Source organism: Myotis yumanensis, unplaced genomic scaffold, assembly GCF_028538775.1.
Source record: "Myotis yumanensis isolate MYYU_CA2020_CCGP unplaced genomic scaffold, mMyoYum1.0.hap1 SCAF_3, whole genome shotgun sequence".
Taxonomy (NCBI): Eukaryota; Metazoa; Chordata; class Mammalia; order Chiroptera; family Vespertilionidae; genus Myotis; species Myotis yumanensis.
In genome coordinates, this window is record NW_027223754.1 from 165,978,545 (window position 1) to 166,003,376 (window position 24,832).

A 24,832-nucleotide genomic window follows, 5' to 3' on the forward strand; every position below is an offset into this window, starting at 1 on the left:
CCTGCCTGAAGGCTGGGTGGACCTGGGTTGTCTGTGGTCAGAGGACTTCCTCTGCTTTCCTCCCGGCCGCAGTGAAGCTGCAGTGTCTTCTGAGAGCATAGCTCCTCTAGGCCCTGCAGCATCATGAGGACCCATGAGACTTCCCAGATCTGTTACTCTGGCCTCTTCCACGCATGAGGTTAGGACCCCCTGTGGTGGTCTTCCCAGTGCCCTGGCCCCTCCCAAGCAAACACCAAGTTCTGGCTGCTTCAAGAACTTCTCACATGCCTGACCTCACGGGAATTTGGGCACTGGCATCATTTCCCTCCCCCTCACGTTCAGAGCATAGGAGTGACTTCTGGTCCAATCTAAAGTTTACTTTTTCATTAGTCAGCCATCAGAGCCAGGACACCTTTTTCCTCTTTCCCCTTCTTTGTCCTCCTTCCACGGACCATCCTGTCCTTCTGCCAGCACATCTTGCTCAATACAGACTGAATAGTCTGTCATTGAGGATAGAGTGATCCATAAACCTGGAAAAGAGCGGGTCTCAGGTTCAGTCAGGCTAGGCCGGAGTGTGTGTGTGTGTGTGTGTGTGTGTGTGTGTGTGTGTGTGTGGCGGGGGTCCTTAAACATAGGTCAAGACTATCTCAGGGCAGAATGGGCAGGGGTAGTGATGAGGAAGTAGGACTTCTGCCAATGGATAGTGGCTGGAGGGCGGGGAGGCAGCAACAGGGGGAGGATTCCCACAGGAATCCTATAGACACTTGTCTTGTGCCTGCTCAGAAGTCATATCCACATGGCGAAACAAAGACAGATAAATCTTTACCTCCTTTGAATGCCACCACTGCCCAAATTTTGGGGCCACTTTCCCTGGTAAGACTCAAAATACCTCTTCTGTTCCCTAACTCTGAGTAGAGATGAAACAGTCTCTAAGGATTTGAGTGGAGGGAGTAGTCTCCCCACCTCACCCCTCCCCGCCTAACCTGGTCATTGGGCTTTTAATGAGGCAGTGGCGAGGGCTCCGGATCCACGGCATGGTGTCTTCTGGGCGCACTCCTGGCTCATTTGACCTCCAGAAGCTGAAGTTCTGAGCATCAGTCAAGGGGACTCTAAAGACTTGATTGGGGACTGAAAGGTTTTGGGAAGCACAAGTTACCCAATTTCTTTTAGTTCTGTACTCCCTTTCGTGGCTCAGGGCAGCACAAGCAACTGGGCCTGACCAGGTGCTGAGAAGTCCTAGGAGTTTGGTCACCACACCCAGCTTTACTTCCGGATTCCAGCATCTCACACCCTTCATGGTCAGTTGAATCAGTTTTGGTTCTTCCTGCTGCTACTAAGCCCATCTCTTAGAGAGCTCCCCCCACGTGCTAAAATAGTGGAAAAGCAAGTGGTCAACCCACTTGGGAAATACGAAAGATGGGTCCACAGGTTCAAACCCTCAACCCTTCAGTCTGCAGACTGATGCTCTAACCACTGAGCGAGTGACCAGGGCTTTTTTTTTTTTTTTTTAAATGCTTAATTATCCTCATTCCCTTCCTTTCTCTCTGAAATAGTTCCTTTCTTTGTTCATTCCAGGTAATTCTCTGAAATGTAGCAATTATACTACCTCATGTTTACATACTGCTAACAGATATCATTTATCAAGTATCTGTCATGTTGTAAATGTCGTATTAGAGGTGTTCTTAAACTTTTGAAAGGATGTCAGACCTATTTCGATTTTGGGAGGGTATTTTCAATATTTGAATAAGTCTAATTATACTAGTGTATAAAACAGAATTTCCGGAGGATGAGGCCCAGAAATCAGGATTTTAAAAAGATTCCCAAGGTGATTCTAATGTGCAGCCAAGGTTGCGAACCACTGTATAAAATGTTTATATTTTTAAAAATTAGAATTATAGCCTAATATTATGAGGATGTAGTCTTTATAATCATTTTTTAAAAATCCCTAATACACCGTTGAGTAGATGTTACATTTTTACTTAATTATTTTCTTATTAATTGTAATAAGCTTTTTAAAAGTTTTGCTATTAGAAATAATTCTTAGATAATCCTTCATGCATATCATTTTAAAAATATTTTTATTGATTTCAGAGAGAGGAAGGAAGAGGGAGAGAGGGATAGAAACAACAATGATGAGAGAGAACTATTGATCGGCTGCCTCCTGCATGCCCCCTACTGGGTATCAAGCCTGCAACCTCAGCATGTGCCCTGACTGGGAATTGAACTGTGACTTCCTGTTTCATAGTTCGATGCTCAACCATTGAGCCACGCTGGCTGGGCCATGTATGTCATTAAAATAATTTTTTTCATTGATTTTTAGAGAGAGAGGAAGGGAGAGGGAGGGAAAGAGAGAAACATTAATGTGAGAATGTAACATTGTCAGCTACCTGCTGCACACCCCCTACCAGGGGTCAAGCCCAAAACCTAGGCATGTGCCCTGACTGGAAATCAAACTGACAATCCTTCAGTGCATGGGACAATGCCCAACTAATTAAGCTATACCAGCCAGGGCCATGGATGTCATTTTTTTTTTTTTTTTAAATATATTTTATTGATTTTTTACAGAGAGGAAGGGAGAGAGATAGTTAGAAACATCGATGAGAGAGAAACATCGACCAGCTGCCTCCTGCACATCTCCTACTGGGGATGTGCCCGCAACCCAGATAACATGCCCCTGTCCGGAATCGAACCTGGGACCTTTCAGTCCGCAGGCCGACGCTCTATCCACTGAGCCAAACCGGTTTCGGCATGGATGTCATTTTTAATTTCTGAAAGCTTTATTTTTAAAAATTAGATGTTAATTTTGAGATAATTACAGATTCACATAGTTGGAAGAAATGATACACAGTGATCCTGTATACCCTTTACTCATTGCCCCCCAAGAGTAACATCTTGCAAAACTATCTAGTACAATATCATAGCCATGCTATTAACATAGTGATATAGAACAGCTCCATCACTACATGATCCTGGAGTTACCTTTTATAGCCACACCCTCCACCTCCACACCCCCAACATTGGTAATCAATAATCTTTTCTTCATTTACATAATTCTTAAAAATGATACATGCTTGCCTGGCTGGTGTGGCTCTGTGGTTGAGCATCAACATGAACCAGGAGGTCATGGTTTGATTCCTGGTCAGGGCACATGACCCGGTTGCTCCCCGATTGCAGGCACAATCCCCAGTGTGGGGCGTGCAGGAGGCAGCCAATCAATGATTCTCTCTCATCATTGTTGTTTCTATCTATCTCTCCCTCTCCCCTCCTCTCTGAAATCAATACAAACTTATTTTTAAAAATAATGTTGCCGTGCTGGCTTCCACAGCACATATACTAAAATTGGAATGATACAGAGATTAGCAAGTATGACACGCAAATTTGTGAAGCATTCCATATTTTTAAAAAAGAAAGGAAAAAAGTTTTATACAATCGGTATCATACAGCATGTGCTCTTTCAGGGACTGCCTTTCTTTACATAGCATAATTCCCTGGAGATTCCTACACGTTATCAAATGTATCAGTAATTTGTCCTAGATGCTTTTTAAAACGTACATCTTCTCTAACTTTCACACAATGCTAGAGTATTGTTTCCATTTCCAGATGATTTGGAGCAGTTAAATGTTTAAAAGAATTTTCTCAAGGTCACACAACTTGTTTGGAACTTCAACTCAGTTCGAATTCCAAAGCTATATCTTGGTCTACCACTCCTTGGAGGCATAGCATGTAATAATATACAAGTACTTTTCCTAAATTGTCACTCTTTTGGTTTGATCCTCATAGCAAGTCTGTAAGATGAGTAGAGCAGGTATTTTCTGTTTCTTGTTTTTTTTTTAATGAATGAGGAAACAGGTTAATTAAGAATAAGTGACTACTCAAGTTGAGACATTTAAAAGAGGCAGACCTGGACTGAAATCTGGACCTTCTGCCTTCAAGTATGATTCAATTTTTATTTTATCTTGCTCACTCCACCACTCAGGTCTACTTTCTCCCTCATCTTCTCAGTCTCTCCTCTTGGCTCTCTTTATTCCCTGCCCTATAACAATGCCCCACCTCATCCAGGCCATTTTTTAGGAACTCAAGACATAGCCCACCCAGGGGTACTCACATGTCTTTAGCAACACCTTCCGTACAGCTTCGTGGTACTTTGTGTGGCTATTCTGGTGCACAGAATAATTCCCATCTTTTGAGATAATCGGGGGAAGCTTCGTGGGCACCAGTTCCTTCTGGTCTGAAACGAGAGCAGATTTGACAAATGGGACTATTTGATTCTCTGAGCCTCTACTCTCCATGCCAACCACACACATGGCAGGGATCTCTCCGAGCCACACACATCTGATTCTCCATTTTTGGCATCTTCAGGAGTCACATCACAATGCCTGTGACAGAGGGGAGCGAGGGAGAATCCAGAGATCAAGAAACCTCCTTCCCCACTTTCTTGCTCCTCCCTGTCTCCTGGGCTTTGAGTGGCCTCCTGCTGAAATCAAGATATAGATAGATGTTTAGGATTAGTGCAGGTGAAAAAAGGCACTTAATCTGGCCAAGGCAGCAATCCCTTTTGGGGACTGGTGTATTTGCAGAGCTCTAATTGGTCTAAAGGGAAAGTTATGTTTGAGCTGAGTCTTGGAGGGTAAGGAGTTGTCTGTGGGACATGGTAGTATCAGAAAGAACATTTCAGGCAGCAAGACAGCAAGTGTTAAAAGTATTAGAGAGGGCCCAGCTTGCTATTGATTTGGAGCCTGATTCGTGTTGAGTAAAGTGGAGAGGACGGGGTGGGGCTAGTGCAGAGTAGGGTAGGGTGGGGTAGGGCAGAGTAGTAGAGTGTAGATCTAGTATTCTTATGAGGGTTTGGGACTCCCCTCTGAGGCAAAACCTATATATCACTAGGCTGAAAAGACCAGATCTTCCTTACCCAGTGCAATGGTCTGAATGTGTCCTCCAAATTTATTTATTTATTTATTTATTTATTTATTTATTTATTTCAGTAACCAGAGATTTTATTGGGTCACAAATTTGAAGCAGGGCAGGAATTTTTGCTTTAAGTATGGCTGGACCCAGGAACTCAGTGGATATCCCCATGTGGCTCTTTTTCTTCATCTTTCATTTACCTGGATTGGCTGCAGTCTAGGCAGATGTTGCTCACCTGTAGTAAGGTGGCCACTGGCTGCTCCAGCTAAACACAGTAACTTCTCAGCAAGGGAAGGAGAACCCTTGTCCTCCAAATTTATACTTTGAAAACTTAATGCCCAAAGTGATGGTATTTGGAGGTGGGGGCTTTGGGAGGTGATTAGGTCATGAGGGCAGAGCCTTCATCAGTGGGATTAGTGTCCTTAGGAAAGAGGCCTGAGAGAGTTCCCTCACCCCTTCCGCCATGGGAGGACACAAAGTGAAGCCTGCGACCTGGAAGAGGACCCTCACCCGACCGTGCTGGCACCCCGATCTTGGCCTTCAGCCTTCAGAACAGTGAGAAATAAATTTCTGTTGTTTACAAGCCACTCGGTCTATGGTATTTTGTTATAGCACCCTGAACAGACTAAGACAGTGATTTTCAACCAGTGTGCTGCGGGACACGAGGCGCACTGGTGTGCTGCGAGAATCTGTGAAACATGCAATACCTGACTGTTTAGTCAGGGGCATTGACCTCTTTTCCCTTTTGTCAAATAAAAAAATGACAATAGCCAACACAGCAATAGCCGTTTGGTGTGAATGAATCAAAATTATACATATTTTTTTTTTGGTCAGGTCAGCAAAAAATACATTTTTTGGTGTGTCACAGACATTTAGTAGTTTCTGTGTGTCATGAGATGAACAAGGTTGAAAATTGCTGGGCTACGATACTTAGCCACTCTTACAGCTAGGGCCTGGGCAGAAAGTTTGGCTAGGACAATCAAATACATCTGTTCCAGATTTCGAATCAAAGAGGAGGTTGCAAAGAAGCAGGGGTTTGTAAAGCCTTTTTCTGTCGATGGGAAGTTGCAGCAGTGAAACTGCTTGGCTGTAGCACAGTGTGCAGGGCCCAGCGTCCTTGGTGCCAGCGGTGCCTACCCTAGCATTGATTGCAGTAGTTGTGCCTCACCAGGTCTGCAGCATGATTCGGAACAATGTTCCTGGTTACTATCCATCAAGCTTGGTTCTCTGTTCCTTCTACAGCTTTTATGTGCTTCCCAATATTTTTTTCTTCTTTTTAAAATTTTAAATTTTTATTTCCAAATATTTTAAACTATTTTTTTTTACTGTGTTGTGTAATTGACATAGAAAGTTGTACATATTGGTTTACAAATAGAGGCTGCGGCGCCTGCGCCTCCTAGCGCTCGCCGGCCCCGCGGAACGAGCTGGATCGGAGATCATGAGCCGAGGCCAGACCTGAGCCCAGAGGGTCGGAGGGAGACCGCATGGCAGACAGCCGCGTCTCTTGGGACAGACACAGACCCTGACCAGGGTAAGGAGTTCCGCGGGTTTGCTGGCGCCAGGAGATTTGAGATTTGGATTTTGTGATTGCGGAGAACTGAGACTAAAGGGGGCATCCTGAGGAACTGATCAGACCATGCAGTGCCCATAAGAGAGGAGCGTTTCCCAGACCGCAGATCCAAGCAACAGCAGCCCCCTGAGCACCGCAGCCTCCTGATCACCACAGCCTCCTGATCACCACACCCTCTGTCTGTGGAACAGCAACTGTACTTGAAGCCTCCCCCTACCAGCCAGAAGAGCCAACACAGCTGTGAACAACACCCACCAGAGGAGCTGCTGCCAACTGGAAAGCAGCTGCTACCGCAACCATCTGAGCAGCTACCACAACCCAAGGAGCCCCTGCCACCCAGGGAGCAGCCACTGAACATCTCAACATCTACATATGTCAGCGAGATCAAACATGGGTAGGCAAAGAAACCCCCAAAGGAAAGAAAAGGAGGACTCCCCAGAAAAGCAGCTAAGTGAGAGGAGGAGAGCCTAAGGGAGCTTTGGGACAACATGAAACGAAACAACATACGAATAATAGGGGTGCCAGAGCAACAGAAAGACGAACATGGATTAGAAAACCTATTCGAAGAAATAATATCAGAAAACTTCCCTGAGGTGGGGAAGAAAAAAGTCACACAAGCCCAGAGAGTTCCAAACAAGGTGAACCCGAAAAGACCCACACCAAGACACATCATAATTACCATGGCAAATGTTCAGGATAAAGAGAGAATCTTACAGGCTGCAAGAGAGAGACGGAAAGTAACATACAAGGGATCTCCCATTAGATTATCAAATGATTTCTCAACAGAAACACATCAGGCCAGAAAAGAATGGACGGAAATCTACAAAGTGATGCAAAGCAAAGGACTGAATCCAAGAATACTCTATCCAGCAAGGCTATCATTCAAAATTGAAGGGGAAATAAGAAGCTTCACAGACAAAAAAGGGCTAAGGGAGTTTATCACCACCAAGCCAGCCATGCAAGAAATGCTAAAGGGACTGGTGTAAAAAGAAGAAATATCAAGCTCAGAAAGAAAACAGCCACATACACACACACAAAAAAGAAATGGCTACAAACAAATACCTTTCAATAATAACTTTAAATGTAAATGGACTAAATGCTCCAACCAAAAGACATCGAGTGGCTGAATGGATAAAAAAACATGACCCATACATCTGCTGTCTACAAGAGACCCACCTCATTAGAAGGGACTCACACAGACTGAAAGTGAAGGGATGGAAAAATATCTTTCACGCAAATGGAAAGGAAAAGAAAGCTGGGGTAGCAATACTTATATCTGACAAAATACATCTCAAAGTGAAGGCCATAACCAGAGATAAGGAAGGCCACTTCATAATACTAAAGGGATCAATACAACAAGAAGATATAACCCTGGTAAACATATATGCACCCAATGCAGGAGCACCCACATACATAAGAAAACTTCTGGAAGATATCAGGGGAGAGATCGACAACAATACAATCATAGTAGGGGACTTTAATACACCACTGACATCACTGGATAAATCCACTAGACAAAAACTCAGCAAAGAAACAGCAATCCTAAATGACTCACTAGATCAGATGGACTTAATTGACATCTTCAGAACACTTCACCCCACAGCTGCGGAATATACATTCCTCTCAGGTGCTCATGGGACATATTCAAAAATAGACCACATATTGGGTCACAAGCAAAGTCTCCACAAATTCAAGAAGATTGAAATCATAAAAAGCTTCTTCTCAGACCACGATGGCATAATGTTAGAAATAAACTACAATAAAACCAACCCAAAATACTCAAACACTTGGAAGCTGAATAGCATGTTATTAAATATTGATTGGGTTACCGATGACATCAAAGAAGAAATTAAAAACATCCTGGACACTAATGACAATGAAAACACAACAATCCAAAACCTCTGGGACACAATGAAAGCAGTCCTGAGAGGAAAGTTTATAGCTCTACAGGCCTATCTCAAAAAACAAGAAAAAATGGTAGTCAATCATATAACTCTACAACTCAAAGAATTAGAAAGAGAGCAACAAGAAAACCCCAGAGTGAGCAGAAGGAAGGAGATAATAAAGATTAGAGCAGAAATCAATGAAATAGAGACCAAAAAAACAATACAGAAAATCAATGAAACCAAGAGCTGGTTCTTTGAAAGGATAAACAAGATTGACAAACCCCTAGCCAGGCTCACCAAGAAGCAAAGAGAGAGGTCCCAAATAAACCAAATCAGAAATGATAGAGGCGAAATAACAACAGACCCCACAGAAATACAAATGATTGTTAAACAATACTACGAGCAACTCTACTCCAACAAACTGGACAACCTGGAGGAAATGGACAAATTCCTAGAAAAATACAACATTCCAAAACTCAATCAGGAAGAATCTAAAAACCTCAATAGGCCAATAACTATGGAAGAAATTGAAGCAGTCATCAGAAAGCTTCCAGCAAACAAAAGCCCAGGGCCAGACGGCTTCACAGGGGAGTTCTACCAAACATTCAAGGAAGAACTAAAACCTACCCTCCTCAGACTACTACAAAAAATTCAAGAGGAAGGAACGCTTCCAAGCTCATTCTATGAAGCCAGCATCACCCTAATACCAAAACCAGGTAAAGACATCACAATGAAAGAGAATTACAGGCCAATATCCCTCATGAACATAGATGCCAAAATCCTCAACAAAATCTTAGCAAATCGGATCCAGCAGTACATCAGAAGGATCATACACCATGACCAAGTAGGATTCATCCCAGAGATGCAAGGATGGTACAACATCCGTAAATCAATAAATGTGATACATCACATAAACAAATTGAAAGAAAAAAACCACATGGTCATATCAATTGATGCAGAAAAAGCATTCGACAAAATCCAACACCCATTTTTGATAAAAACTCTCAGAAAGGTGGGAATAGAAGGATCATACCTCAACATAATAAAAGCCATATATGACAGGCCCACAGCCAACATCATACTCAATGGACAAAAACTAACACCATTTCCCCTAAGAACAGGAACAAGACAGGGATGCCCACTCTCACCACTCCTGTTCAACATAGTACTGGAAGTATTAGCCATTGCAATTCGGCAAGAAGAAGGAATAAAAGGCATCCAAATTGGAAAAGAGGAAGTAAAACTGTCCTTATTTGCAGATGACATGATATTATACATACAAAACCCTAGAGACTCCATCAAAAAGCTACTAGACTTAATACATGAATTTGGCAATGTAGCAGGATACAAAATTAACCCCAAGAAATCTGAGGCATTTCTATACACCAATAGTGAACTTTCAGAAAGGGAGATCAGAAAAACAATCCCATTTACCATCGCACCAAAAAAATTAAGATACCTAGGAATAAACTTAACTAAAGAGGTTAAAAACCTCTACTCAGAAAACTACAGGACGTTGAAAAAAGAGATAGAGGAAGACATAAACAGATGGAAGAACATACCATGTTCTTGGATTGGTAGAATCAACATCATTAAAATGTCCATACTACCCAAAGCAATCTATACATTCAACGCACTTCCCATTAAAATACCAATGGCCTTCTTCACAGATCTAGAACGAACTCTCCAAAAATTCATCTGGAATAAAAAAAGACCCAGAATAGCTGCAACGATCCTGAGAAAGAACAAAGTAGGTGGGATCTCAATGCCAGATATCAAGCTGTATTACAAAGCCACTGTTCTCAAAACTGCCTGGTACTGGCACAAGAACAGGCATATAGATCAGTGGAATAGAATAGAGAGTCCAGAAATTAGCCCGAACCAATATGCTCAATTAATTTTTGACAAAGGAGGCATGAACATACAATGGAGCCAAGATAGTCTCTTCAATAAATGGTGTTGGGAAAATTGGACAGACATATGCAAGAAAATGAAACTAGACCACCAACTTACACCATACACAAGAATAAACTCAAAATGGATAAAGGACTTAAATGTACGACAGGAAACCATAAAAATTCTAGAAGAATACAAAGGCAGCAAAATCTCAGACATATGCCAAAACAATTTCTTCACTGATACAGCTCCTAGGGCAGTTGAAACTAAAGAGAAAATGAACAAATGGGACTACATCAAAATAAAAAGCTTCTGCACAGCAAAAGAAACCATCAACAAAACAACAAGAAAACCCACCTCGTGGGAAAACATATTTGCCAACGTCATATCTGATAAGGGCTTAATCTCCAAAATTTATAGGGAACTCATACAACTTAACAAAAAGAAGATAAACAATCCAATCAAAAAATGGGCAAAGGATCTAAATAGACACCTTTCAAAAGAGGACATTCAGAAAGCCAAGAGACATATGAAAACATGCTCAAAGTCACTAATCATCCGAGAGATGCAAATCAAAACAACAATGAGGTACCATCTCACACCTGTCAGAATGGCCATCATCAACAAATCAACAAACGACAAGTGCTGGAGAGGATGTGGAGAAAAAGGAACACTTGTGCACTGCTGGTGGGAATGCAGACTGGTGCAGCCACTATGGAAGGCAGTATGGAGGTTCCTCAAAAAATTGGAAATGGAACTCCCATTTGACCCTGTGATCCCACTCCTAGGAATATATCCCAAGAAACCAGAAACACCAATCAGAAAGGATATATGCACCCAGATGTTCATAGCAGCACAATTCACCATAGCTAAGATCTGGAAACAGCCTAAGTGCCCATCAGTAGATGAATGGATTAGAAAGCTGTGGTACATCTACACGATGGAATACTATGCTGCTGTTAAAAAGAAGGAACTCCTACCATTTGCAACATCATGGATGGAACTGGAGAGCATTATGCTAAGTGAAACAAGCCAGTCAATGAAGGAAAAATACCACATGATCTCACTCATTCATGGATAATAAAGACCATTACAAACTTTTGAACAATAATAGATACAGAGGCAGAGCTGCCTCAAACTGATTGTCAAACTGCAGTGGGAAGGCCAGAGAGAGTTGGGGGACAGGAGGGAGGGGAGTAAGAGATCAACCGAAGGACTTGTATGCATGCATATAAGCATAACTAATGGACATAAGACACTGGGGGGTAAGGGAGGGTAGGGGTTTGTCAAGGGGGGGGGGAAAGGATACTTATGTAATACCCTTTGTAATACTTTAAGCGAAAAATTAAAAAAAAAAAAAAATAAATAAAAAAAAAAAAAAAAAAAAAAAAAAAAAAAAGAAAGTTGTACATATTTTATACAGCTTAATGAGTTTGGAGATAAGTACGCACCTATGAAACCATCACTAAAATCTATACCATAAACGTTTATATTCCTTCCAGAGATTTCCTCCCACCCTCTTTATTGTTATTTTGTGATAAGAACATTTAACAAGATTTACCCTCTTAGCAAACTTTTAAATATGTAATGCAATTGAACTACAAGCTTTATGCTGCATAGATCTCCAGGACTTACTCATCTTGTAGAACTGAAACTTGTACCCTTTGACTACTGCCCTCCACCCCACCCCACCCCACCCACCCCCAATGCCCTTTCCCCTAGCCTCTGGCAACACCATTCTACTCTCTGCTCCTGAGTTTGATTATTTTAGGTTCCTCATATAAGTGGTATCATGTAGTATTTGGCCTTCTGTGTCTTCCAGGTTCATCCATGTTATTGCAAATGGCAGATTTCCACTGTATACATATACTGATTTTCTTGATCTATTCATGCATTGTGGACATTTATGTTGCTTCCATGTCTTGGGTATTGTGAATAATGTTGCAATGAACATGGAAATGCAGATATCAATTTGAAACCCTGATTTCAATTCCTTTGGTTATATACCCAGAAATGGAATTGCTGGATCATATGGTAGTTCTATTTTTAATTTTTGAAGGAACTTACATACTGTTTTCCATAGCGGCTGCACCAATTTGTATTCCTACCAACAGTGCATGGGGGTTCCCTTTTCTCCACATTTTCACTAACACTTATCTTTCATGTTTGTTTTTTTAAACATGTGAGGTGTTATTTTATTGTGGTTTTATTTTGCATTTCCCTGATGATTAATGATCTTTTAAAATGCCTGTTGGCCATTTGTGTGTCTTCTTTGAAGAAATGTCTTTTCAGTTCCTTTGCCTATTTTTTAATCAAATTTTTTTTTGCTAAAGTTATGAGTTTTTTTATACTTTTTGGATATTAACCCTTTATCAAAATATATGGTTTGCAAATATTCTCTCTCATCTGCAGGTTGTTTTTCATTTTGTTGTTTATTTGCCATGCAGAAGTTTTTTAGTTTGATATAATCCCACCAATATTCTTTTAACAAATTCATATTCTGCTTAAATAGGATTTGGCTTACACTTCTGAATCCTGAGCTGTCAGGAACTGGATGAAAATTGGCCCTTCTCTCTGAAAATTGTTGAGATTGCTGCCTCACCTCTGGTGGAGGGTGGGGATGCACTTCTTTTCTGGAGTTCTTCCCCAGCTCCTGCTTTCCCCCTTCTTCATGGCTTGGCCCCACTCCCTCGACTCTGTCTCTCCTCCCTCCCTTTTGCACTCCTATGGAAGTGCCCTCTAATATTCTCTGAGATAATGACACTGCCAGGGTGGGACACTGTTTGAATCCCCTCCCTCTACAGATAGTTGGGGACTTGGAAAGGCGGCACATATAGAGTTCTGGAAGCCTGGCCTGACCAGGGGGCTGATCTGTGCTTCATCACAGGTTACAGCAATGAGAGGGGCTAGTTCCTGGGAGCAGTGTCGTTTGAGTTTGGTGATTTGACTTTGGGAGAGTAGGGAGTGGGAGTAAGCAGATGTAAACTGAAGAGAAAGAGCAGGAGCATATTTCTAGTGGGCAATGGGATCTGGCCTGTGGTAACTGTTGGTCTGGGTGCAGGTGACAGTGGGAGCTCTTTATCTGTCCTAAGGCCTCAGACGGATCATCCTTAAGGGTACAACCAGATGATATTCTCTATGATCTGTTTCCAAATAGTAGATTCCCAGCTTCCCATATGGATGGTTATAGTGTGCTTGGAGGTGTGCTGGACAATAGCACCCATGTGGATGCCTTCCTCCTGAATCAAGCACCCATTGACGTACTCCTCGCATCAGTTTTTGGCAGGCTGGGAGATATTTTTGGTAACTCCAGCTTCTTGAAGCTTCCAGGTTTGGAAGCCACCTGAGGTGAAGAGTGGTGACGGGTAGGTAAGAATCATGCCACAGACTCTGTGAAAGGGCATGTTTTGGGTAGAGGGATGCAACGAGCTCTTTATAAGCAAGCTTCACTGTGGCAAGGTAGTGGACTCCATCATTTTGTTGGCATCCACCCAGTAAATGCCATGCTTCATATGGTTTTGGGGGCTAAATAGATATGGAGTAACCTGGGCAGTTTCTTCTAGAAATGGGCCATGAAATGGGAGATACCATCAGACCACCTTTAATACTTTGAATGGACTGTGAAGGACTTCTGGGGTGATACAAAAGTACATGGGTGGATCTTTCACTTATCCAATTTAATATTGTAAATTTCACAATATTATAGGCTTCCCAGGGCCAATGGAGTCGTAGCAGCATTTTTAGTTATCCACTACTTTGCCCATTGCCTCTTGGTTAGTTGGAACTGGGGCTGGTTTGCCACAATATTTTCAGGTTGCCCTAATTGGTTTGGCTCAGTGGATAGAGCATCAGCCTGCAGACTGAAGGGTCCCAAGTTCGATTCCGGTCAAGGGCATGTACCTTGGTTGCGGGCACATCCCCAGGAGGGGGTGTGCAGGAGGCAGCTGATCGATGTTTCTCTCTGATCGATGTTTCTCTCTCTCTATCCCTCTCCCTTCCTCTCTGTAAAAAAATCAATAAAATATATTTAAAAAAATATTTTCAGGTTGAAGAATTTTTAAAATGTGTGTGCCTCAGAGGCTCCCAGAAGTCTGATTTCCAGGTTGTGGTACTTGCCTGCCTCTTCCAGATGCTTAGTACACAGTGGTGATAACTCATTACTTGCAGTTGTCTTAGACTTGGTGTTACTTCTAGCAGAGTAATACCACCCTGACTAGAAAATCATATAAGATCAGCTTGAGAGAAATGTTGTGGTACTTACTGTACATAACAAATGACTCCTGCTCAGAAGGTAATACCCAATGCTGGTATTAACTCCTTGAAGTTGGCTGGGGCATTAAGATGGACTGAAATGGGCTGACGTGTGTTTGGAAGGCTATCTTACAATGACTTATTGTCTTCCCTGATACAAGGAAATTGCCAGTGCTTCAGGAGGAAGTGGACAGGAACATGAGCCCAGGGAAACAGACCAATCCACAGGGCACATTTCACATGTGGTGGGAGTTCCTTTGCATCCATGTCCAAAAATACCTTCCTCCTTGCCAAAACCGGTTTGGCTCAGTGGATAGAGCGTCGGCCTGCGGACTGAAGGGTCCCGGGTTCGATTCCGATCAAGGGCATGTACTTTGGGTTGCGGGCACATCCCCAGTGGGAGCTGTGCAGGAGGCAGCTGATCGATGTTTCTCTCTCATCGATGTTTCTAACTCTCTATTTCTCTCCCTTCCTCTCTGTAAAAAATCAATAAAAATATATTAAAAAAAAAAAACCTTTAAAAAAAAATACCTTCCTCAATGTGGTGCACTTGCTCAGGATCCTGGACAGAGGGGAAGAAGGTGAGCGTGAGGTCACAGAAAGGCTTAGTTAGTCCTGGTTGCAGACGGCTGACATGAAATGGATCATGTGGATCTTCTAGAGGTAACAACAAAAAGAGCTAATACTTAGTGACTGTGCTCAGCAGAACTATAAAAGGTAGGTACTGTCATCTTACTTTACAAACAGGGAAACAGAAACCCAGAACAGTTTAGTAATTTCCCCAAGGTCACATAACTGATGTATGGAAGAGACATGAGCTTGACCCAAGCAGTTTGGCTCCAGAGCCTATGTTCTTAACCACCACACCAAACTGACTCCTGAAATAATCTAATCAGAACATCCAGAAAAGACCAAGGACTAAGGGAAAATGTGGACTGATAGAACTAGCCTCTTTTAAAAATATATATGTATTTTTACTGATTTTAGAGAGGAAGGGAGAGGGATAGATTAAACATCAATGTTGAGAGAGAATAATTGATTGGCTGCCTCCTGCACACCTTCTATTGGGGATTAGACCTGCAACCTGGGCATGTGCCCTGACTGGGAATCGAACCATGACCTCCTGGTTCACAGGTCAACACTCAACCGCTGAGCCACACCAGTCAGGCAGAACTATCCTTTTTTTTTTCTTTATTAAGGTATAACATATGTGTCCTTAGCCCCCCATTAGTCCCCCCCGCTCACTCATGCCCTCACCCCCCTAGTGTCTGTGTCCATTGGTGATGCTTATATGCATGCATACAAGTCCTTTGGTTGATCTCTCCCCATTCCCCCCAACCCTCCCGGCCTTTCCTCTGAGGTTTGATGGTCTGAAAGATGCTTTTCTGTCTCTGGATCTGTTTTTGTTCATCAGTTTATGTGTTCACTATATTCCATAAATGGGTGAGATCATGTGATATTTATCTTTCTCCAACTGACTTATTTCACTTAGCATAATGCTCTCAAGGTCCATCCATGCTGTTGCAAATGGTAGGAGTTCCTTCCTTTTTACAGCAGCATAGTATTCCATTGTGTAGAGGTACCACAGTTTTCTAATCCACTCTTCTGCTGATGAGCACTTAGGCTGTTTCCAAATCTTAGCTATTGTAAATTGTGCTGCTATGAACATAGCGGTGCATATATCCTTTCTGATTGGTGTTTCTAGTTTCTTGGGATATATTCCTAGAAGTGGGATCACTGGGTCAAATGGGAGTTGCATTTTTAGTTTTTTGAGGACACTCCATACTGTTCTCCACAGTGGCTGCACCAGTCTGCATTCCCACCAGCAGTGCACGAGGGTTCCTTTTTCTCTGCATCCTCGCCAGCACTTGTCACTTGTTGATTTGTTGATGATAGCTATTCTGACAGGTGTGAGATGGTACCTCATTGTCATTTTGATTTCCATCTCTCAGATAATTAGTGACTTTGAGCATGTTTTCATATGTCTCTTGGCCTTCCTTATGTCCTCTTTCAAAAAGTATCTATGTAGGTCCATTGCCCATTTTTTAATTGGGTTGTTTATCTTCCTTTTGTCAAGTTGTATGAGTTCCCTGTAAATGTTGGAGATTAAACCCTTATCAGAGATAACATTGGCAAATATGTTTTCCCATGCAGTGGGCTTTCTTATTGTTTTGTTGATAATTTTCTTTTGCTGTGCAGAAGCTTTTTATTTTGATGTAGTCCCATTTGTTTATTTTCTCTTTAGTTTCCATTGCCCTAGGACAGTGATGGCGAACCTATGACACACGTGTCAGAGGTGACATGCGAACTCATTTTTTCGGTTGATTTTTCTTTGTTAAATGGCATTTAAATATATAAAATAAATATCAAAAATATAAGCCTTCGTTTTACTATGGTTGCAAATATCAAAAAATTTCTATATGTGACACGGCACCAGAGTTAAGTTAGGGTTTTTCAAAATGCTGACGCGCCAAGCTCAAAAGGTTCGCCATCACTGCCCTAGGAGCTGTATCGGTGAAGATACTGCTTTGGCATATGTCTGAGATTTTGCTGCCTGTGGATTCCTCTAAGATTTTTATGGTTTCCCTTCTTACGTTTAAGTCCTTTATCCATTTTGAGTTTATTTTTGTGTATGGTGTAAGTTGGTGGTCTAGTTTCATTTTTTTTTGCATGTATCTGTCCAAATTTCCCAACACCATTTATTGAAGAGACTGTCCTGACTCCTTTGTATGCTCTTGCCTCCTTTGTCAAATATTAATTGAGCATAGTGGTTTGGGTCTATTTCTGGGTTCTCTATTCTATTCCATTGGTCTATATGTCTGTTCTTGTGCCAGTACCAGGCAGTTTTGAGAGCAGTGGCTTAGTAATATTTAGCTTGATATCTGGTATTGAGATCCCTCCTACTTTGTTCTTCTTTCTCAGGATTGCTGCAGGTATTTGGGGTCTTTTTTAGCTCCAGATGAATTTTTGGCGAGTTTGTTCTAGGTCTGTGAAATATGCCGTTGGTATTTTAATGGGGATTGCATTGAATCTATAGACAGAACTATCCTTTTGGTGAGCTCCTTTACGTACAGCTCATTGGGAGTCTTGTCGAGGGTGTCTGCTCACCCCAGAGCAGCCTTGAGTTGGGTGAGGGACATGATATCATTACCTTGATCCAGAGGCAGAGTCCTGGCTTCCTGAGCTCCACTGAAATGTGGAATATCATTTCCTATGGCCAACATGGGGGAAGATTACTGGAACCTGGTGGTTGCTTTGCAGTGGACTGGATCAGTCTCGGTGGGGGAAGACCACTGGGGAAAGGCTGAGCTTATTGCGAAAAGCGGCTGTCTGCTGCAGCACAGACACCCACCTTAGAGGTGCCCATTCCTTAGGCTTTGGATGATTGCAGTTATGAGCAGCTTGAGTATCATCTCCCCTCTAGTTTCAGGCAGAAACTTTGAAAAGCCAGAACTACAGTGCCCTCTGCTGGAGTCTAAGAATGACATCCCAGCTGTTTCCTAGCAGATGAGTCACAGAACAGGCAGCTGGAGAGACCAGGAGACCTAGGAGATTGAGAAGAGGACATTCCAGCCAGGGTGGTAAAAACTACCTATTACATCCTCTGACAGGATCCAGAAAACGATAGTGCAAATAAGATGTGCTCAGTTTTTACCAAAGACTTGAGATTTAGTCTTTCTTTAAAGAGATTCATTTGGAATTGGAAGCAAGAGCAACTCTGAGGACTAGTTAGTGAATTCCTATGGGAGGAGGAATAATAAAGGCAGCGGTAGAGGGAGATGGAGTGAGGTCCTTTGGATGTGCACAGCTTGGATGTCACTGTGTCTGTGGCTAGAGGGCTGTCACTGGAGAGCCTGGCAGGGAGAGGTCATTTGTCTCTAGACAAGAACAAGCATAATTTCTCTTACCCCCCAACCCATCAACTTGCCTCTGAAACTTCTGTCAATGGACAGTGAGTGTAGATTCGTGTTATGATAAGGTCTGTCTTGACCTAGGGTTTCATGTAACAAGGCAAGGGAGTTGTTTCAGCAAAGGGCCAGGTAAGAGTTAATCTGTCTGAAACTAAGACCAAGACACTCCTGGACCAAGAGAAGTGTCCAGGTAAGAAGCTAAGAGGAGATAGGAGAGCAGGGTTCAAAATGGCGAGAGAAATTCAGCAAAGGAAAGGACAGATACGGGGCCAAGTTCCCCTGGGCAGGACAGAGAAGGGAAAGCTTACGTACAAGAAATTTGGGCATAAGGTGAATGAACTCTGGAAGCTAGGCTGACTTTGCAGGGGTAACCAGTGTTAGGATCAGGAAGAGTGAGTCTGGGAGGGGCAGGAATCCACTGATTGGTAGACATGAGAGTTCTAGTTACTGGTTAGGGGTGCTCTTCTGTGGTAGCTGTAGTCACCAGACTTTCAGGGCCTGGATGAGGTATACTTTGAAGCCAGCCAGCATAATTTTCTTCTTAAGGAATCTCATGGTTAAAAATACTGCTTCCCAGGTTTACCCTGGCAAGTATGTCTTGAGAAGTAGACAACAAAATTCCAGTCATAGGAAAGATATATATTCCACATGTAAATAGGAACTTGTATATTATGATTTATAACTTTTCTGTTGTATAGTTTGATGTGCTAAGTCTTAGATGTATTACATACATTATTTTAGTTAATTTCCATAGCAAACCTATAAAAAAAGGCATTATTATGTCCATCTATAAGTAAGGAAACTGAAGCACTCTGAATTTACTTACTGTGATTTAGCCTCTGAATCTGAACAACTTTGGGCATCTGATAAAACTGAGTTTCTGAAGTCAAGGATAGACCAAAGTATGCTTTCCACACCCAGTTTTCCTCTTTGGTTTTTCTATTTCGGTTCTTTATCAGGGGCAGGGACTGGCAGAATATTTAGTCACCTAATGTATTGACTCACCTCTATGAGTTTTCATTATGACTATAATAAAGGAAAGCTTGAGTGGGCTTTTTTTGAGTTGAAAGTTAATACACTCACACCTACTCAAAGAAAAAAACCTATCTTCAAAGAAAAATTATGAATGACTTAAAATATCATTATAGTAAGAATGTTAAGAATGAAGAGTGTCTATATTAACAGGTTCATTTTATGGTTGCTGTTAAAGCCCTAGGTAGGGCCAAGTGAGAGTGTGGTTGATTTGAGTACAGAGAACAGGTTGAAGTGCTAGCGCTGGTGGACAGAAAAGGATCAAACCACTGGAGTAATTGTATTAACAAGGTGAAATCAGCCAGAGAGTGGGGCCAGAGAATCATTCCGAAGGCAAGCATCCTGCAAGATTATTTGGGTTGTGTAACTAAGGGTGAGTGTAGAATTAGGAACTGTGTGTTCCTTGAATTTATGAATGTAGAAATTGGGGTTAGAAAGATGGGTAAGAGAGATGTGGCCTTGCTAGGAGCCAAATAGAATGCTGTCTTTTATCCATCATGTCCCCACCCTCCTTGTGAATTTCTCAACCCAGTTCTGAAGTAATAGAAAGATATGAGACCTTTCCCATTGTGGTGTTTCTCATTTCTATTGAATGGAATGTTCAGTGGAAGGCTCAATGACATGGTTGAAACCAACCAGTTCTAGTTACTGGTTAGGGGTGCTCTTCTGTGGTAGCTGTAGTCACCAGACTTTCAGGGCCTGGATGAGGTATACTTTGAAGCCAGCCAGCATAATTTTCTTCTTAGGGAATCTCATGGTTAAAAATACTGCTTCCCAGGTTGAAAGTTAATACACTCACACCTACTCAATGTAAATTGAGTCCATAACCTGGGACATGGACAATTAGGTGGGCGGGGGACCAGGCCGGGCTGGAGGGGGTCGTTAGGGGGGGAAAAGAGGACACATATGTAATACTTTCAACAATAAAGATTTAAACAGTTAAAAAAAAGTGGGATTTACACAGAAGGTAGCCAACTTGTCTGTCTTTGTGGAAAGGATAGTATGATCAGAAATATTGTTCTAAGGTCATGGGATGATGGGCAGAGTGCATAAATACTTCAGGTGTGCACAATGAAATAGCATGTCAAGTGGGAGATGAGTTCCAGGCATCTGGCTGGGATGCAGTGAAAGCAGTACATCAAAGTGGGAGGTTGGAGGTGCTTTGCTATAGTTTTGGCTTTGAACTGTTTCTAGATTTTGAAATTTGTTCTTATAAAGATGAAACTCTAGCCTCAGCTCTACACATGGCTGGCTCATTCTCATTCTTCAGGGTGTTGCTCAAAGACTACCTCCTTAATCATTCTGTATAAAGTGGGCCTTTCTAAGTTACTCTCCATCACCCCCAAACTCAGTTTCCTGTGAGAGCCAGGCAGATAATGTTTATGAGTAAACCAAACTGAGTAAGAAACCTGTTCCACTTAAGGGGGCAGCTGCTACTTTGCTCTGCCTGTTTGTGGTCATATGGGAATTTAGGGTCAGTGTGGCCAGTTCTAATTTTTTGAGAAGTTAGAAATGTGGGCTTTAGGACAAATGCATGCCAAAAAAAAAAAAAAAAATGAAACTAGACCACCAACTTACATCATACACAAGAATAAACTCAAAGTGAATAAAAGACTTAAATGTAAGTCTGGAAACCATAAAAATCCTAGAAGAAACCATAGGCAGCAAAATCTCAGACATCTCTCATAGCAATATGTTTACAGATACATCTCCTGGGGCAAAGGAAACTAAGGAGAAAATAAACAAATGGAACTACATCAAAATAAAAAGCTTCTGCACCGCGAAAGAAACCATGAACAAAATGAAAAGGGAGCCCACTGTATGGGAGAACATATTTGGCAATGATACATCTGATAAAGGGTTAATATCCCAAATATTTAAGGAACTCATACAACTTAACAAAAGGAAGACAAAAAATCCAATTAAAAAATGGGCCAAGGACCTAAATAGACACTTCTCCAGAGTGGACATACAATTTGCCAAGAGACATGAAAAAATGCTCACACTGATCATCAGAGAGATGCAAATTAAAACGACAATGAGGTATTACCTCACACCATCAGAATGGCTACCATCAACAAATCAACAAATGACAAGTGCTGGTGAGGATGTGGAGAAAAGGGAACCCTAGTACATGCTGGTGGGAATGCAGAGTGGTGCAGCCATTATAAAAAACAGGATGGAGTTTCCTCAAAAAATTAAAAATGGAACTGCCATTTGGCCCAGTGATCCCACTTCTAGGAATATATCCTAAGAAACCCAAAACACCAATCAGAAAAAATGTATGCACCCCTATGTTCATAGCAGCACAATTTACAATAGCTAAGATCTGAAAACAGCCCAAGTGCCCATCAGCAGATGAGTGGATAAAAAAGCTGTGGTACATCTATACCATGGAATATTATGGAGCAATAAAAAAGAAGAATCTCTTACCACTTGAGACAGCATAGAGCAGCCGTGGGCAAACTACGGCCCGCGGGCCGGATCCAGCCCGTTTGAAATGAATAAAACTAAAAAAAAAAAGACCATACCCTTTTATGTAATGATGTTTACTTTGAATTTATATTAGTTCACACAAACACTCCATCCATGCTTTTGTTCCGGCCCTCCGGTCCAGTTTAAGAACCCATTGTGGCCCTCGAGTCAAAAAGTTTGCCCACCCCTGGCATAGAGGGACCTGGAGACTATCACGCTAAGTAAAATAAGTCAGTCAGAGAAAGATAAGTATCACATGATCTCATTCATATGTGGAATTTAATTAACAAAATAAACTGAAGAACAGAGAAGGATTCAGAGACAAGGAAGCATAGAATGGAGTACAGAATCTCAGAGGGAAGGTGGGGGAGGGTGGGTGGGTGGGAGGTAATCAGCCAAAGACCTTGTATGTATATATACATAACCTGGGACATGGACAATTAGGTGGGCGGGGGACCGGGCCGGGCTGGAGGAGGTTATTGGGGGGGGAAAGAGGACACATATGTAATACTTTCAACAATAAAGATTTAAACAGTTAAAAAAAGTGGGATTTACATAACCTCTCCTGATTTTTTTTTTTTTTAAACCGTGCTATCCTTTTGATTCCTGTTTCCTTCTTGGTTGCTACTTTAGTAATAAGTAGGTCCCCACCTCGCAAGAATATTGCATCTGAACAGGCTGAGTCAGAGCCAGTGTGAACACAGGCCCCAAAAGAGGGCTTTTCGAATAATAAGAACAGTAAAAGCAGCTTCTTCTTTTTAGAAAAGGTCTTTGAGTCGGAGGGTCCAAAGCTCCACTCTCTAAAAAGAAAACCTCGAGCTCAATATAAAAATGGAAACCAGCCAGAACTGGTTTGCCTCAGTGGATAGAGCGTCGGCCTGCGGACTCAAGGGTCCTGGGTTCGATTCTGGTCAAGGGCATGTACCTTGGTGCGGGCACATCCCCAGTGGGGGGCGTGCAGGAGGCAGCTGATCAATGTTTCTCTCTCATTGATGTTTCTGGCTCTCTATCCCTCTCCCTTCCTCTCTGTAAAAAATAAATAAAATATATTTTTTAAAAAATGGAAACCAAAATGTATCAGAAATGAAGCCTAGTACCTCATATACTCAAGGTCAAGATGGTTTTTGAGAAATAAGTATCTGATCATCTGACCTCTTGTATTAGGAATGGCCCCATTCCAGCATTTTTAAAGGCAGATGTTTTTGTTTCTATTTCATTTCCCAAACGGGTATAAAATCTACTAAAAAGGGAAATAATGAATCAGAATAAATCAGCTCACTCACAAGAAACACTCCTAGATAATGATTTTTGGTTGCTGAGAGTATTCAGCACATTATTTCAAAGTGGCAAACTTAGAGGTAATCTCAGAGGAGATTTCGAAAGCAGCAGCCACAGTCACTGGTAGAGTTATGTGAGATACACCGACATTTAACCCCATGTTTTTCAGTGTATATGTCAAGGTGCCAAAACCCCTGATCATCAAAATACGTTATTTTGTACATTACAGTGCACAGAACAATCGAGGGAAAGACTTCCTTGGAGAGTAACTGAAAGGCGTTTGCAAAAGGTTCATAGCACTCTGAGGTGGAAGGCCTGGAGTCAGTGCTGCAGCATGGCATTCACTAACTTGACCCCTTCGTCTCTTTGGTTGCGGTGGCCTCAGTGGGAGCTGCCTTTTCTAAAGGTTCTGCTGGCTTCTTCTCTTCCTCCTCCTCCTCCTCATCTTAGGGATAGAGCTCCGGGTACTTCTGCTAAGCAGTTCCTGGATTCCTGATTCACAGAGACTGTGAGGTAATAAATGTTTGTTGTTTTAAGCCTCTATGTTTTAGGGTAATTTGTTACACAGCAATAGACAATTAATATGGAAGGTTGGAAGATAGATTTGAAGAATCTCCCAAAGAGTAAAAATTTAAAAACAAAGAAAATATAAAGAAAGATGAATAATAAGTTAAAGGATCAGTTCAGGAAGTTTTATAGCTGACAAATGGAATTTCCAAAAAGAGAGAAAATAGAGAATCCTATATAATAAATAGGTAATATGCAAATTAACCATCACACCCTCACAAGATGGCTGCCTACAACCAGGCCAGCAGGGGGGTTAGTGAGGGACGACCAAACAACTGAACAAGCAGGCTGCGTGGGGCAGCCAGGCCTGCGGGGGGGGGGGGGGGGTGGAGGGGCTGTGAGGGGCGACTAGGCCGGCAGGGGGGGAAACCAGGCTGGCAGGGGGTGCAGTTGGGGGTGACCAGGCCAGCAGGGGGGGAAGTTGGGGGCGATTAGGCTGGAGGGGGAGCAGTAAGCAGTGAGGAGCAACTAGGCTGGGGGGGAGGGCAGTTAGGGGCGACCAGGCCGGCAGGGGAGGGAGTTGGGGGTGATTAGGCTGGCAGGGGGGGCAGTGAGGGGCGACCAGGCAGGCAGACACCTGAGGGATTAGGAGCCAGCAGTCCAGGACTGTGAGAGGGCTGTCTGACTGCCGGTTTAGGCCCAATCCCCCAAGGGGTCCTGGATTGGAGAGGGTGTAGGCTGGGCTGAGGGAAACCCCCCCCCCCTGCACGAATTTTGTGCACTGTGCCTCTAGTAAGTTAATAAAAAAAAAAAAAGAAAATTTCTCAGAAACGAAGCGCACAAATTTCCAGATTGAGAAAGCTCATGGATTATCCACCATAATGAATAAAAAAAGACCTACAGCAAGTTCCATCATTATGAAACTTCAGAAAACTAGGAAACAAAAAGAAAATTCAAAGTTTCCAGAGAGCCCAGCCAGCATGACTCAGGGGTTGAGTGTTGACCTATGAACCAAAATGTCACAGTTCAATTCTGGTCAGGGCACATGCCTGGATTGCGGGCTCCATCCCCAGTTTAGGGAGTGCAGAAGGCAACTGGTCAATATTTCTCTCGCATCATTGATGTTTCTATCTCCCTTTCCC

General features: G+C 42.4%; 1 protein-coding gene and 1 pseudogene across 1 annotated transcript in view; one reads left to right on the top strand and one right to left on the bottom strand.

Moving 5' to 3' along the window:
* Nucleotides 1-460: 460 nt before the first annotated feature.
* SPMIP11 (sperm microtubule inner protein 11) overlaps nucleotides 461-24,832 on the bottom strand; it is a 32,900-nt gene continuing 8,528 nt past the window's right edge. Inside the window, exons 2-4 of the mRNA XM_070407791.1 lie at nucleotides 4,085-4,207; nucleotides 963-1,107; nucleotides 461-509 (exon numbers count right to left, since the gene is read on the bottom strand). Of these exons, the coding sequence (XP_070263892.1) occupies nucleotides 461-509; nucleotides 963-1,107; nucleotides 4,085-4,207 (317 nt within the window). The remainder of the gene's footprint in view (nucleotides 510-962; nucleotides 1,108-4,084; nucleotides 4,208-24,832) is intronic.
* Nucleotides 3,289-3,379, top strand: LOC139007824 (U6 spliceosomal RNA; annotated as a pseudogene).